At 40.6% G+C, this 16,613-nt stretch overlaps 1 protein-coding gene across 3 annotated transcripts in view; it reads left to right on the forward strand.

Annotated features, from left to right (window-relative positions):
* The window catches only part of adam10a (ADAM metallopeptidase domain 10a), a 69,260-nt gene that overhangs the window by 29,728 nt on the left and 22,919 nt on the right, over positions 1-16,613 (forward strand). For 2 of the 3 annotated variants that reach the window (XM_013138492.4, XM_029125093.2), the window contains one exon: positions 10,992-11,110. In XM_013138492.4, the coding sequence (XP_012993946.2) occupies positions 10,992-11,110 (119 nt within the window). Of the gene's footprint in view, positions 1-10,991; positions 11,111-15,745; positions 15,939-16,613 lie in introns of those variants that run through there. The other variant, XM_029125095.2, reaches the window with a different exon arrangement.

Genomic DNA, 16,613 nt, shown 5'->3' on the forward strand with positions numbered 1-16,613 from the left:
CTCCTAGGGGATCTCCTCCCAGACCTGGATCAGGGCATCAGTGAGCTCCTGGAAAGTCTGTGGCGCTACTTGCCGTTGTCAGATGCACTGATACAAAATGTCCCAGAGGTTCTCAATTGGATTCAGGTCTGGTGCACAAGAGAACCAGTCAATGGCATCAATGCCTTCGTCATCCAGGAATTGCCAACACACTCTGTCCACTTGAGGCCGGACATTGTCCTGCACCAGGTGGAACCCAGGGCCCACAGCACCAGAGTAAGGTCTGATGATGGGTCTGCGGATTTCGTCCTGGTACCTAACAGCTGTAAGGGGCCTGTTGGCTAGCCCGTGGAGGTCTGTGTGACCCTCCAAGGATATGCCTCCTCAGACCATCACTGACCCACTGCCAAACCGGTTATGCTGTATTATGTTGCAGGCAGCATAACGTTCACCACGGCATCTCCAGACTCTTTCATGTCTGTCACATGCTCAGTATGAACCTGCTCTCATCTGAGAAGAGAACCGTACGCCAATGGTGGACCTGCCAATTCTGGTGTTCTCTGGCAACTAGCTACGAAGCATCAGTAATCGCTGATAAAAAAAAAAAAGGTCTTCACCCTCAAGAGCATTGGCTGAAATAACATAAGCTAGCTTGATAGCCAAAATAACTACACAAAATTTGAAAAATAAGACAAATGACTGGCTCATTTTCAGGCATACAGTGATCTCCAAGTGTCGGGAAAGTGAAACATTTTGTTTTTGTCGGCACTTTGGATTTGAAATCACTAGCCTTATGCTGTTATTGGTTTGCAATGGGTCAAACTTTCCTCCAGCAGATGAACATGGTAGAATAGAATGCAGAGAAATGCAGCATTTCGAATCAGACACTGTGCTTACCCTCCATACCAGGTCATCAAGACGTTACAAATATGTTGTTGCTTCCCTCAGTTGTGTTGAAAATATATGTTATTTAACAGACTCTTGTGTTGGAAGCGACATAGTCATGTGTGCATACAGATTGCACTTGGCAAGTAAAGACATGTACCGTGGTTGCAGCAAGGAGTTCTTGAGGGATGGTAAAGAATGGGGGCTATAATTGGCTTGTCATGTCTGCACAATAAGCTCAGGTTTTTGCATGCTGCCACCATCTTAGCAACTTTCTCAATTTGGTTTCAGAAAGCGTACAGATTACTGTATTTTTCTGTTTACCAATCATATTTTTCACTTCCTGTGAGCCAGGCAAATGGATGTGCATTAAAGTTTTAGTATTATTTCCATTAAATATAACCTGCCTATCTCTTCACATCTTTACTGCTGGAGTGCTGAGGGAAACTGAGGTGTTACAATTCACCTTGATGTGGTGGGAGCGCCTGACATATTTCAGCAGAATAGGATGGGTTTCTTGTTATTATTTTATATAAAAATTCTATGCTCAGATTTTTCTTTACGAAACTTTAATTACCTACCGTTCTCTTCTATCTGTATAGATTTTCCTCAGGAGCTACTCAGGATTACATAAACTCTCTATGAATAATATAGAGATGTATGCCATTCAGTGACAAGTAGAGAGAAGAATTGCTATATTTGACATGGTTGCAAACTGTACTCTGAGGGTCTGGGAAACAGTAAGTGTCTGGGTTTCAATTAGTAATGATGTTTAAAGTGTGAATTATGGTAGCTGCGAGCTCTCAATATGATCAGCCTACAGCCATTTGGAGATTTGATGTTTCATTTGGATACATTTGGGAGGTTGGGAGTTTGAAAGAGAGAGTGTTTGTGTCCTATGTGTAAAAATCATTTACCATTAGAATCTAGATCTTTCAGAATTGACCTGCTAAATCCGCAGTTAAGGGGTTTATAATAACAATAATAATAACTTTATATAGCTCCCTGTTTACAAACTCAAAGTACTTTACATTGGGGAAAATGCACCCAGCAGTGGTGATGTTAAGGCCTGGGCCTACAGGCTTTAGCCTCTGATCTTTTTGTGGTAGCCCCAGGTCTTTTGATCCAATTCTAAACAAATATTAGAATTGTATTATTTAATAGTATTTTATAGTTTTTAACTTTCCTGTCAAGGACGGATCAGCATATTTGTTCAATGTCACCTCTGGGGAATGGTGCTTCACCCCAAGGCAGCATTTACACAGGCAGTCCAATTAAAACTAAATGAAATTGGCTGTGAAAGGCCCATTGGTTAAAAAATAAATACCTGTATTGGGTGACTATATGAGACCCTCGACAAAGTGTGGTAACCCTGGTCCTTCAGTTCATGTTTTTGATTTAAAGGGGTTTGGGATTTTGGCAATGTATTTTCCCAAAGTTTTGCAAGACTGTTCTACCTCTTTTCCTTCATATCGACCAAGATATTCAGTACCATTCAAAAGTTTGGTCACTCCTACTCATTCAATTTTATTTCTTTATTTTGATGATTTTTCACATTGTAGAATAATAGTGAAAACATCAAAACGATGAAATAACACTATCAAAATCTGTATATTTTAAATTCTTCTAAATAGTCACGCTTTGCACCCTCTTGGCATTCTCTCAATTAGCTTCATGAAGTAGTCACATGGAATGGTTTTCCAACAGTATTTAATGAGTTTCCTCATATCCTGAGCACTTGTGTATTGCTTTTCCTTCACTCTGCAGTCCAACTCATCCCAAACCATCTGAATTGGGTTGAGTTCGGGTGATTGTGGAGGCCAGGTCATCTGATGCAGCACCATCACTCTCCTTTGGCAAATAGCCCTTATACATCTTGGAGGTGTGTTTTGTGTTCTGGTACTATACATCATCCAAAGTTCATCTGACTGTTGTAATGGGTAAAAGGCCCATTGTTAAACCCCATAACTGTCCCTTTTATCAACATGGAGGACCAAAGGCCTGATTTATTTTTTAAGGGTGTTCCTAGATGTACTCCGTTATAGCCGTGTGTTTACACATTACCTACTGGTGAAATATGGCCACCGCTTGTTAAATGAAGAATAGTTAATAGGGCCTTTTTTGTAATGCACAAATTAAATTGTGATGATAATAATAATGTGGAAGTTTAATTATTTTCCCATTGCGAGTACATGGAACAATTATTAAGTCTATCAATGTATGGGCCTATCATATAATTTAACTGTGTTAGTGCATGTCCAGTAATTTAATTTAATGAAATGACCGACTGAGTGGTGGGAAAACAAATGGAACATGCTGGAACATGTTGTTTCCGAGGGACATTTTGGCATTTAATGCAATTCAGTGTTAGTTTATTTGATGATTCAGAACATATCATTTTCACAAAATGGGTTTAAACATATTTTAGAAAGGCTGGCAAATAATGCATTTTATTTAGGTGGACATCCAAGCCCTATTCTCCAGTTGTTTAGCAACGTGCACGTTTAAATAGTACCTTGTTGGTAATTCTGGCATCTCACCAAGGATGGTCCAGCCCATAGCTTTAAGTGTAATCATCAACAATCATCAGTCCAACTTGGAACTCCAGGCTGGATGACCATAAAAAGCAATTTTTCCTAGCTGTAGCATTGTCTACGTTCCTAGTCCTGAAACCATTGAAGTCAAAAGTCATGCATTTCCCAGTTCCTAGTTTAGAGTTGTTTTAATTGTATTTTTTGACAGCACTCTTCGCATGAGTGACCAGCCGGGAATGAAATAAGTTCCTTGGGACAACCTTGATTTCAGCCAACCCTTGGCTCCCTGGTGTCCTTAATGCTAGCTGGCTAAAGAAACACAGGATTTTAGTTGTTAGCAAAGTTCTTTCACTGAAGGCTGTTTACTCACCTCACGTCAGTTCAAACATCGTGTGGACATTCTGGCTAATGAATGTGCTAAAATGTCTATTGATATTGTATATCAGTTGTTTTCGATTTCCTGTAAGATTGCTATTTGATTTCAGACCTGGCTTTGCTGGGTTAGATGATTACACACCCTGCATGCTATTAGGAATATTTATTTAATATTTAGGAAAATTTTATTATTATTTGGAGGCTTGGCAGCCTGGTAGCAAACTTTCCACACCCTAGTATAGGGAAACCCTGACGAGCCACTCCTCGCTCCACTTCGCTCAAATACTCAGCACCCTATAGAATGATGAGACTAGCTGGGTGAGAAAGGATAGAACTGCAGGAAAAGGAGGCCACAATTTATAGACTGGTGAGTTTGAAATAGTGTGAACATTTTCCCTGTTTGCCAGTGAAGCTATTTCCCAGATGCCTCATCTGTAATGAAATATCTGCCTTGTAAGTTACTATCTCCAGCCTTGTTTCTGGCAGCACTGGATTGCTGAGGCTCTGAAGTTGAGAGCAATGGGGCCGAACCACTTTGAATACTATGACAGGACACGTCACACGCAGCACCTGACTTTCACAAAGGAAGCAGCCTAAATTGAGATGTTGTCGCACCGAGACTAGTCGCCCCTCTCCACACGCACGTACTAAACCAAAGCTAATCTGATACAACTGACTGAGCCTGGAGGGGAGTGGCTAGGATTTACTGGAGCTCACTGACGCCAAGAGATTATTTAGAGGTAAAGAGAACAGGAAATGATATGGCTGTTTGTTAGCATTTTGGTAGTCATGTGTTATGTGTTGAGGAAGGTTTGGTTTAATAACCTTTCTAATATGTTTGAATGAGAGAGTGGCTGACGCATGTTTCCACTGGCCAGACTGGGTGGTAGGGCAGGTGGGGCTTAAACAAAAACCTCCATGAACCCTAATGTCCATGATCTCCACTCAGCACAGGAAGTGGAGGGGACTATTTTTTTCCTCCCATAGCAACAGGATCCATTAGAGTTGGTCTTCCCTAGCAACAGCTGGAAGGATCAGAGCAAAGTTTAAGCCGAGTTTATCCTGTCAACCCAGAGGCTAAACCGCCGGGGATGGTAACCAACGCTTGCTCACATGCTCCTCTCAAGCATCTGTGTTGGAAAGTGACACGCAGTGCAACTTCAAGCAGACACTCGCTGCATTTAAAAGCCAACCAGGCTGTTTGTCAGTGTAGCTAGATTAACCACCTGGCCCTGGCGGTTTTTCCATAGGCCGTCCCCTAGATTTGCCTGATGCTCCCACTCAGACAGCTGGACAGGTATACTACTGGGTGAGGAAGAGGTCTGTAAAATGAGGATCTGTTTAGGTTCTGGTAGTGTTCTCCAGTGAAGTGACCCACTTAGCCTGACATTTTCAGGACATGGCTAAGATCATCTGCCATGCTTTCCTTCTTTTTTTACCTCTTATTCCCTCACACACACACTTTCCTCCTCAATTCCTCATCTTTGATTGGATTGATCAGGGATATCAGACCGTTATTCCATGCAAAATAAATTCCAAATACTAAAACACAAGTGCCTGATTAGGTTATGTTAATCTGTCCAAATTATTTTGTTGCCCTGAACTAGGACTATGTGTCAATGGTTTAAAAAGCTGAGAATCTATACTTTAACGGTTTGATTTCCAATCAATAGAGCTAAATGAAAAATGAAATCTTCACTGTCCCAATAATTTGAGGGCACTGTAACTTTAGGATAATTTTTCAATACATTTTTCAAATAAACTGGCAATATACCAAATTCCATTCTAACCATGTATCCCAAGCCAGCCAGAGTGCCCTCGACTGCTCAGTGTTGCTGAAAAAACTCAGAAGGTGACTTCTACAGTCAGTGAAGGGATCAATAAACCCATCCACTTCAGGTCACACTTGGGACTTGAATGACGCATTTCATGTTCCACTTCTAAATAACAAAACTAGTAGCGATTTAGAAGAAATATACCTCAGATATAGGTATGAATGTGAAATTGAAGGTCCAGGGGGAAGGTGTTCATATGGGATCTTTGCAACTTCATAGAGGATGTATTCATTTAGTGGGATTTTGGAGAACTTAATGGAATGTGCTGAGAGTATCTAATTTGATTTGTTTGAGAGTGCCTAGGAAGTTTCTGTAGTGTGGGGGATGAGGATGGAGGAAAGGTATAGAAACCAGAAGTGAGATTAGGCTGTTCTGGTCTATAGCGTGTGCTTCTATTGAGCCCTGGCACTGAATGTCTGTTGAAACCCAAGTCATTTTGTAACACAATAGGGATGCTGCTGATTTGGAGTGCAAACCGCTCTCACTGGGCTGTATTGCTGTGTCGACAATATAGGCCTGTGGGAACAAGTTTGATATAGAAATTTACTAATTATTTCCTGTCACTGCAATTCATCTCATCTCTATCAGTCTCCCCCCAGCCTGGATGTCTGCCTGTCTCTCCGCTGGGTGCATGCTTGTTTCCCAGCTGGGTGCCTGCTTGTCTCCCAGCTGGGTGCATGCTTGTCTATTTGAAACAGGTCAATGTTGCCGTTCCATAATGTAACATTTGTAGTATGTCTTTTCCCAGGCAAAATGTTACATGTAGCAGTAATCATTTAAAAATAAGTTTAATTTGAATAGCACTTTTCAATGTTATCTCAAAAGTTATCTGAGAAAATGTAATAAGATGATGATGATGATGATAACAAATATATTTTAAAATAAAAGCAAAAGCTGATATGGCAGTAGTGGGCTTAGAGCTAAACCCATCAGATTGGGCCTAAGACAGAAAAATGCTTTTGTTTTGAAAGTTCTTAGTGAATGGAGAAACTCTTAGATGGTCACAATGAGCAGTACGGAGTGGCTGGAGCAGAATGTGTGACGTTGAGAAGGTCACTGATGTAGGTGTGGCTCAGTCTTTTTAAAATCAAGCGTCAAGTTTTTTAAGTCACCCTGTAGTTGACCAGATAAGTCATTGTCAGCTCATGCACGAATGTGCTACAGCATGCTGCTGCCATGGATGCAGAATCCATGGGAATGCATGGCCCGTGCACAAGGCCTATGCATGGTTTTAGAAGTGAACGGTACCTCCTGACCCATGGGAGTATGTTAAATTGTTCCTGGAAGGGGAGAGTTATCCCTCAGCCATCCACCCCTGCTCGGTGTTCAGCATGCATGTGTTCCCTCTCTGGTTGCTGAGACATTAAAGGATCGCTACACACAGCTGTAGTCTTTGCCATCATTACCACTCTAAAAATACTGCTCTACATTTGAGAAGACAGAAAATTTATGTAAAAATTGGGGTAATTTTGTGCAGCCGTTGGTTGGTAAATTTGTCGGCAGTATGTTTCTGTGTAAGTGAAGAAAATTATATTTTGTTAATGTGTGAAGGGTCTGTTCTAAAAGTTGTGCTGTTAGCCTAGGATAACAAATAAATAGTCAGTTCATACAATATGCAGTACTGTGCAAAATTATTTTAAAGCCACCGTAGAATTATTTTTATTATATTTATCTGGGCCGTAACTGTTTATTGTTGTAAAAACACTACAATATAAAACGTGAGGTTATATAAATAAACAAAATTGCAATAAATAGTAATGACAATTTGTGTTGTATCATGAAGAAATGTGATGAAACTGGGCAAGTTAAAGACAGAAATCAAATGAAGTCTGGCACCAAGGTACACACTTCAGTCGTGAGTAGGAGTCTTACGAGAAATGGGCGTCTTTGACTGATTGGTAAACACTGTCATAATGACCAAAACCTCATGCAAAGACGATAAGACTTTCCACTAGGGGTGGAAGTCTACAGATGGAACAGTCACAGTATTACATTGGCCCTATCAAAGACCCAACCTCAACATGACTGAAGCTGTGTTGGATCACTTGGACAGGGAAGATAAGAAAAAGCTGTCAACACAAAACATGGCAAAAGGAAGGCCATACAAATTACTGTTGTTTTAAAAACACATGTTTTTGTTTATTTTTTAAAATTGTGTAGTGTTTTTTTAAAATAATTTAACACTTAAAACTTCGATAAATAGCTTCATTTTTTGAACAACACTAAGTTATTGTAGAGCCTACTGCTGCTTCAGAAGTGTTTGTGGTTTCAGGGCTTGACATTTTGGAACCCATCCAGGCCAGTGGGCAGCCCTGTCAGAGGCCTATTTGGGTAGAGAAGAATAATTGAATATTTCTATTTTTAAGTGTATAAAATATATTTAAAAAATATATGAAGACCTTAAGCTTTTGGTAATTTAAATTATTCATCACACTGAAGCTCCACACACAGCCTATAGCATAGTTTGAGAAACTATACCAGAGACAGCTGGTTATTAGGTGGAAAAGACTGATGGGCTAGAAAAGCATAAGAAAAAATACTTTTGATAAATAATTGAAATATAAGGAAATTATGGTTATGCATTTCAAATATTTTTTAATGTTTTAAGTCTTGGATCAATATTTGCCACTCTTCATACATTTGAATAGCCAACCTTGGTAATCAGACATTTTCTCAAGGATATTTGGCTAGTTATGGGAGCCAACATAATTATTCTCCAATATAATTAATTGGTAATTTCTTACTGTTTTCTGAGAGCTGAAGTGACTGATTTATTATAGTTTCTAGACACTTCCACCTCTATTCGCAGCCCCTGATGGAGCAGTTTATATACCTTAGCCAATATCAAAGTTGTGATAAATTCCCTCAGCAATAGGCATTGGTTTAATCGGCTAGGCCTACCAACTAATCATCTCCAAAACCACTACCTCAAGGTGTCTTGTGCACCCAAGCACCAATTGATGTGTTGTAACGTTCTTAGCTGAACGGTCTTGATGCATGCTGCACAGACTCAAGGCAGAACTCAAGGCTGTTGGTGCTTCATTAAAACTTGTTGAATGAGAGAGTGTTGGGGGCTATTAGCTGAGTGGCTGGCTCAGACTGGATGTGTTCGTTTACATGATCTAACATCAGAAATGCCACTCCATTTGATGCCACATCACACAGTATTTTGGTTCTCGGAGATCAAAACATAATCCTTTACTCGGTATGGTGAATCCTATAATGATACAGTCCCTCCTTAAAAGACAACTTCAAAAGGTTGTTCCAGGCTGAAATGCGCTGTGCCCAATAGCCTGGGGAACGGGTTAGTATAGGATTCACCATGCTGTGGAAAATCTGGCAAGGGCAATATGCAGTAAATACATACACATCTGTTGCGTGTTGGTTTGTTTCTATGCCGTTGAAACGTGGATGGTTATTATTACAGCATCTAATGTTGGTTTCAGTGGTTTTCCATTCAGGCATTACATTATTAAGAGGTCCGTCATTATTGGTTTCTCCTTTTAAAGAATGAAAAACCCCATGGGACAGTGGGGCAGTGGGACCGGGGGACAGTGGGGCAGTGGGACAGTGGCCCGGTGTTGATCACTTGGTGAAAGAATGGTGTTGGCAGTGTTCTGGGTTTGATCCATACGAGAGCCTGTATGGACTTCCATGGCTTCTGGGCCTACATTTCATGGGGATTTATTTTCTATAGACTATTACAGTTCAGATATAATGCTTACGGTGTACAGTAATTTCTCAGTCAATCCTGCAACGTGTTCTCTGAGAATAGACAGTAATAAACAGCCTGTAAAATAGAAAAATGTCACCTGTCTCCAGTTTCAGTCCATTTTCTGTTGTTGTGGTGGTGTGTTTTCCCAGTGTGGGGGTCTATGAATGGTCCCAACCAGTGGCCATCTACTTACCTGTCTTAACACCAGCATGCATGTTTCTGCCATTGTTTTAGTTTACTTGAGGACCAAACCACCATCCAAGAGTGGTAAGAGAGAGGAATTCAAACTTGTGGGGACATATCAGTGGTCCCCATGATAAACATTAAAAAAAAGTTACATTTATGGGAACATTTTATAGTTGGTTAGGGGTAATCCCCCACACACCTGTAACTCCCAGCTCTGAGTTGTAGAACTGACCAGGTGTCCAGAAACCTACCAGCAGCCCTGGGGGCAGTCTTTGTCAGGGGGCTGCTTTGGGCTTGTATGCCCTCGTCAATTTCAGATGTTGTTTGTTACCCAGTAAGAGTACAAAGGGGCCCTGAGCCTCCCTCTGTTGTCAACAAAGCGAATTAACCGTAGCGGTTCACAAAAGTTCACTTTTAATCTAAGATGGCGCTCTCTTCCTTTTCTGTTAACTGAGGAGAAATTATATGGTTTTGATCGTCTTGTTTACTTATCTGATTGTTGCTATATTGTGTAATATTTGTCCTCTAGAGGGATTGGCCTTTGTGTTGCTTCATGAATACATCGTATCCATTATTATGCATTTCTGTATAGTACAGTAAAAGGACACATGGAATCAGTGTTACCTACTCAATGTACTGTCTTTTCATTACCAAGATAAAACATTTGTTTAACTTTCAAGATATCATATTCTATATAGATATTTGTAACTTTGTAACAATAATTCTGTTGCACAACCTCACAATTTTCTAAATGTTCTTTGGAAATTGTAGTATCTGGTCCTTGTGTTCCTAAGAAATGCTTCATAAATGGGAGCACTAATGTCTGTCTCTTGGCTACAGTCCTATAATTAAACCTGGTGGGTGGGGAAAAAGGAACTTGTGCCAACAGATTCCGTGCAATAGGTAGTGATGGTTTTCTGATAGGACAGGTGTGGTTCTCTGAGTCATCAGCCTTCTTAGGAAAAATACTGCTTAGTACTGCTGTACTATCTCAGGAACGTGCCCCTTGATGATATATTAAAATAGTGTTTACTAAACAAATTCATTGATTTAGAATTTCTTTTTATCCACCTGCACTTATTCTGACCTCGTCCCTGACAGATAAGACTCTTTGGAGCATGTGTGTGTGCTCAGAACAGAGTGGCATAGTCCGTAAATCAGAGTGGGGGAGCAAGAACATTAAGTTATCTTCTTAAATTCTACACAGTACATCATACAGATATTTCCTTGGGATCTTCCTTGCTTTCTAAAACCTTTGTGATGAATTTCAAACCTTACATCCCTAAAACGGAAATATTACCAACCAGTCTGGAACTACTATAACAGACTCTCATAGCTCTTACTTCATGGTTGAAAGCAGAAGGGCTTGTCACAAATGCCTTGCACCACCCAGTCCTTCAGGAGCTTTCTTTCTGACTAGACGGATTTAGGTACTTTTGGATATGATAAAAATTTTGAAGTGTTTCCATGTTCTTTTTTCAGGCATTTCAACCTGCGAATGAGAAGGGATACAAGCCTGTTCTCTCCAGACCTCAAAGTGGAGGTGTCAGGGGAGGAGATTCCTTACGACACATCCCACATTTACACTGGAGAGCTCTTCGGTAAGTCCGTCATTTGTTTCTGCAATGACATCCTCATGCCCATAGGCACAATAGATTGTTACCAGGGAAACACTCCCTCTATCCAACTTGTTTATTAGCTTTCATTTGCATCCATCTTTGGCGTGTCAGAGGGTTGTGGGATTGTAGAGCAGGCCCGGAGTTGGAGCTAAAAGCCCAGCCACCACGAAGCTGTTATTTCAATAACTTAGGAGTGGGCCAGGTCAGCCCCTTATTTTCAGTCTATTCATCTTAGTTTCATGCGATAGGACTAGAAGGGTAGGTAGGAGGTGCTTGAATAGCAGTGTGCCTGACTAGTAACTACGGTCACATCCAAGAGCTGGTGGCCCACACCCCCAGACCACCACATTCCAGATGAAGCTGGGATTTCTAACATTGTAAATTGATCTCCACTCCGTTCTTGTCTGTGATTACATGCTTTTGTTTACAGTGCCTACATGTGGAGAATGTGTTAGGTGGGTGTGTTGTTAGTCATTCCAGGACCGCCCCCCTCTCCTCAAGCACAGCTCTTATACACACAGGAAGGACTTCCAAGGTGTGGTTGTCCGGTCATGTGATGTTGTGTTTTTGTGCTAAGCTCTCAGATCCCATCAGGCTCAGCTTCACTCCCACCTCATTATTCCCAGAAGCTGTCATCTCTCCACTGCAGAGCAGACTGTGTAATTCAGATCAGTCTCCACTGGAGCACCCCCTCATCTCTATCAAATGAAAATCTGGAGATCTGTTTCCTTTTAGAGAAGCAGCACTGTGTCGATCCAAGGACAACGATATTGTAGCCCCAGGCTAGTTCTCAAAACTATAATATGGAGTGATTCAAATTGGAATGGTTCTACCCAAAAACCAGACATTTATTCTTAAATGTGGACAGTCAAATGTGGACTTCAGACTCAATCAAGATAATGATGCTGATGTATTCATTAATTCAAATGATTTTAAAATCTGAAATCTAGACGTGCTCTGCTGTAACGACCATAGTTGTTTGTGTTACCTTACATAGCTCTCCAATTTTCTTTAATTAATATGTAAGATATATATGTAAATTCAAACTGACTTCGCTTACTTTTTAGAGCCTGTTTTTCTGACATTATCATGTCTTCCAAGATCCTATTACAGCAGTGACATAAAATCCTCACTCATCTTCTGTGCACTGATACGTTTAATTGCCAGGCTCACTCTGGCTTACTTAAGGAACATTTAGAATAGTCAGATGATGTTCATGTCTGCAAGGCCTTGATGTATGACAGAGAACTTGAGCCTTTACAAAATCAAATCTAAAAACTTGCTTCATAACCTTGCTTTGTGTAAGTGGACAGTTTCCATATGAGAGATGAAACCCTACAAGGAACTGGTAAAAAAAAGACTTCAATTTTTCCACTTCCACTGCATTTTTTTGCTGTCGTCAATCTTCAGAGAAATAGTAGTTGGGCACTCATTACGTAATCACGCTTCAGCAAGCAAGGCTGAGTGCCAAAAGCTAAATTGCTGCAACAACAAATGTAAAAAAGTGTTGTAATGCTCCTCAATAATACTGCAATTAGGAATCCAAAATGCACTCCCAAGCTGAGTTGCAGTAAATGTCAACGTCTTTCTCTCATCAACGCATAGCAGTTTAATGCATACTTAGGAGCACATTAAACACAACACTTTGTTGAAAAATGTAGATGCACATTAATAAATTTTTCTGAGCAAAATGAAAAATAAAGTATTAAAGAATATACGAATTGGCAGCAATGAAAAAATGCAGCACTAATTAAGAAGCCTACATTGGTATGAATCCTGTCTACTTTTGAAGCTCATCTCCAAAAGAAGTGGACAGGTTTCTGTCCCACCAAGTTTGGATAGTAGTGGTAGTTACGAACACTTTCCTCTGTGGCTACCAGGTTCTTTGCTTGTTAATTTGTTTACATGATCAATAAGATTAGTGGCTCAAGTAGTTGTATAATGGATCTTTTATGACTGTCAGATGAGGTCCCACGAAATAGACAATTGAAAAATATCTGTGATTTGTGTCATGCATTTTCAACAGTTTGATTAAGGAACTAGCTGTATTTCAGAAGTGGATATATGGCAACTAATTACCACTCTCAAATGGATAGTGGTGTAAAGCTAGACATCATACATGGGACCAAAAGGTATTGACCCATATGTTTCTCAATGTTAAGATATGTTTGGGGATTCTACATGACAAGAAAAATAAGTGTTCACATTTGTGGAATAGAAAGTATGTTGGTTTTGATGATAATGAGGCTACCTCAGGTTAACTTACAAGACAACTTTATCGTCTGTAATAGTGAATTTTCAATATATGCTATAGGCCATGGCGCAGTTTTTTGTGCAACTGCAATACTAATAAACATGGGTGGCCAAAATGAGCTAGAGCTTGCTGGTTAGCTTCTCTTTTGTAATATGAAGTGGATGGCTTAAGCTAGACTGGATGTAATGGACAAGTGTTTGTTTACTTTGTCAGATGCTGATACCTTTGGAGCTATGCCTCACTGTAGGTTAATTAGCCAAATTCAGAAGTTGACAAATACTCTGTCCCATAGAATTCTACAAATAATCCCACTAAGGCCAAATTCCAAAGGTTCTTGTGCCGGGCTCCTTTGCACAATAGCCTCTGGCGATAAGGTTGAGTTGTATGATCTGTTTTAGCCTATTTGTTTCCTTGATTAATGTTGCTTGACTTTATGCTTAGTTTTGCATATGTTTTTTTTTTTTTTATGTGAGTGAGTGACAAAATGGACACGATAGTGTGTGCTGACTGCGGAGTGCCTTTTTCCGAATCCACGATAACGACACGCCCTTACAAGGCCAGCTAAAATGTTGCTTAATCTGGGCTTTGTCAGTGACTTGTGGAAGAAAGAAAACTGCTGATGCACAACACTTCAAAAATTGCCTCTTGTGTAAGTTAAGTTTCTAGATGTCAACTTTAATTTGAGACCCTAAGTAAAACAAAAAAAATCTTTATTTTTATTTGTGATCTTTCGCTGGGCCTGAAACTGTGCTACAGTTTTGTTTTACCTGATCAGTACGATCAGATTATCCCAGTTCTCATTAATATACAGGGCTCAATGTTAAAAACATTTGCCAAGGTCCAGCAGGGCAAGTGGGTTTGAAACAGCCTAGTGGCCGACTGGCACTGGCCCGTGTCAATGGAAACAGACAGAATTCTGGACTTTAAGGTGAAACACCAGTGTTTTGGCCCAAATTTGTTTTTTACTCTCTTTCCTTCCAACATTTGTAATTTCAGTGTTGCAACATATAACCAAATACTTTAGTTACTTAACATCGTTAGTCCTTTATGAGTTGCATTCTGGATACATAGAACATAAAAAACATTCACATTTCTAATTATAAAAATTTATAAAAACATGTATGCGCATGCAGGTACCCTGTATGTGCGTTTGTGTTTTCCCCTCCTGCTGTTTGCCCAGGTGTCATTTATGTTCCTGATTGTCGTCGTTGGTGTTTCCCACCTGGCAGTCATGAGTGCATCGTCTGAATGCTGAGGTGGACCAATCAGTGGACACTCCTCCTAATTGCACCACCTTTTCCTTTTTCCATTACCCAATCACATCACACATCCCCTAGTTGAAAAACCCAGTCAGTTGGTTCTCCCAGAGAAACTCTTTTGCTTTGCCCCACATGGACATAGACACTCTTGAGATTTATACCCTTTTGATAGATATATACCCTTTTGTCTGTCGCCCTTGGGCATACACAACCCCTAGGAAAACTGTCTAAAAACAATAGTTAGAACTGAGCGGACCACCCACTGTATTTTTTATTGGTTAGTAGTCAGCTAACCGGTTCTTGAGGCAGGTTCAGTTTAGGGGTGTTTGGACTATATTATTTAATTTCTTGGGTCCCTTTCCCTAACCCCTTTACCGTGCATTTATAATAAACGTTTTATGTTTGACGGTAGCTTTGGTTGTCTGTGTCGTCTGTTCTCACTGTGCCTTTTCACTACACTAAATGGCATGTCAACAAAACATTTGACTTTTAAACATTAACTTATTCACCCCAGGGAACAAGGCGCCCGGCTGGTCTGTCAGTTACTGGGTATGCGGTTGTTATGAGTCATGCAATCACCCAATGGGGATCTGCATTTAAATTCCTGATACGACCAAGGGCCCTGAAGATGCATTGTCAGCCACTCGCTTGGCTGTCATGCAGACCAGTTGGTCTTGCTATTGCTATGGCTGGTCAGGGACTGTTTGAGAAGGTTGTCATTGCCTTTGTAAGGAGCTGCAAGGCATTTATTTGTGGGTGTGCCAGATTACGTAACAACTAGAGGATGTCCGGTGTATTATTTATTTTTTGCAGTGGACCGATCGGGTCGATGATTTGCTAGTTTTATTAGTCCCAACGTTATTTTTTACTGGCCCGGGACCGTTGTGCCATCCTTATTGTCGAGCCCTGCTATAGCATTTGCTTCCTCTCCTGTTCTCTAACTGAATGTACAGTCCGTTGTCCTTTGGACCCACTTGTATTCTGAATTATGGGAACTCCTGTTGCTAATGCTGTGGGGGTATCAGTGTCTGTTCTAAGCCCTCCTTGGCACAGCAATCAGACTTGATCCATGTGTGAGTAGAGGATGGAATTAAACCGCTCAGCTCTGCCCTTTCATGCCCAGATGAAGCGTTTCCTTTCTGGCTGACCAGGGTCACACAGATCCCTTAGGGTCTGAGCCAGTGAGTAGTGTCTAAACTGTCTTCTGGAGATCAGAAGGGGGATTTTGTCTTTGGATATATCAGAAATATCGGGCCCTCTGTATTGTTACCTAGTGTTGCCCAACATATGACCACAGGTGAGTGAGAAGGAAAGTATTAGGATTAAAGAAATAGTATTGAGGAAAATGGGATAGTAGTGTTGGTCAGTTATTTCGGTCACTGAATTGCTTCATCGTAGCCAAAACTCCTTTTCACTGTAGCTTGTGTTTTTAAGCTAATATAGCATAATTAGTACATCATTTGTTTTGAGCAACCACCTACATTACTGATTGATGTTTGCTTTTACTGAAATTATGCCTAATGTACTGTAGTGGCATTGATTGAAACCTTGTTTTGTTTTTCTCACTTTCACTGTGAAAACTAGTACTAACACTAGTGTTCCAGGACAAACTCCATGGCTGTAGCCTGGAAAAACCATCAGAAACTCTGGGCCCTGCCATACAACATGCAGACAGCTTTTGTCGGAAAGAGGTGGATGCACAGTGGGAGAACTGTTTTCTGCAGCTGTCATTATCTCCAGCAGGGAGAGCAGAGCAGAGAGAACCACTGGGCTTCTTTCCTCTGGAAATACAAACCCAGCTGGAGAAAGCAGCTTTCTGGGTAGCCAGGAGGTTGGCTAGTTGGTTAATTGCACGTGTTTTTCTGTAAACAAGAAACTGCAATGTTGTATTTTAAATATAATGGTGAGGGTACTCTGTATAGTCACAGTTTATGGATGTAAATTGAAGTTGGCTGTCTCAATGGCTTAGCCA

Source organism: Esox lucius, chromosome 2 (genome assembly GCF_011004845.1).
Source record: "Esox lucius isolate fEsoLuc1 chromosome 2, fEsoLuc1.pri, whole genome shotgun sequence".
Taxonomy (NCBI): Eukaryota; Metazoa; Chordata; class Actinopteri; order Esociformes; family Esocidae; genus Esox; species Esox lucius.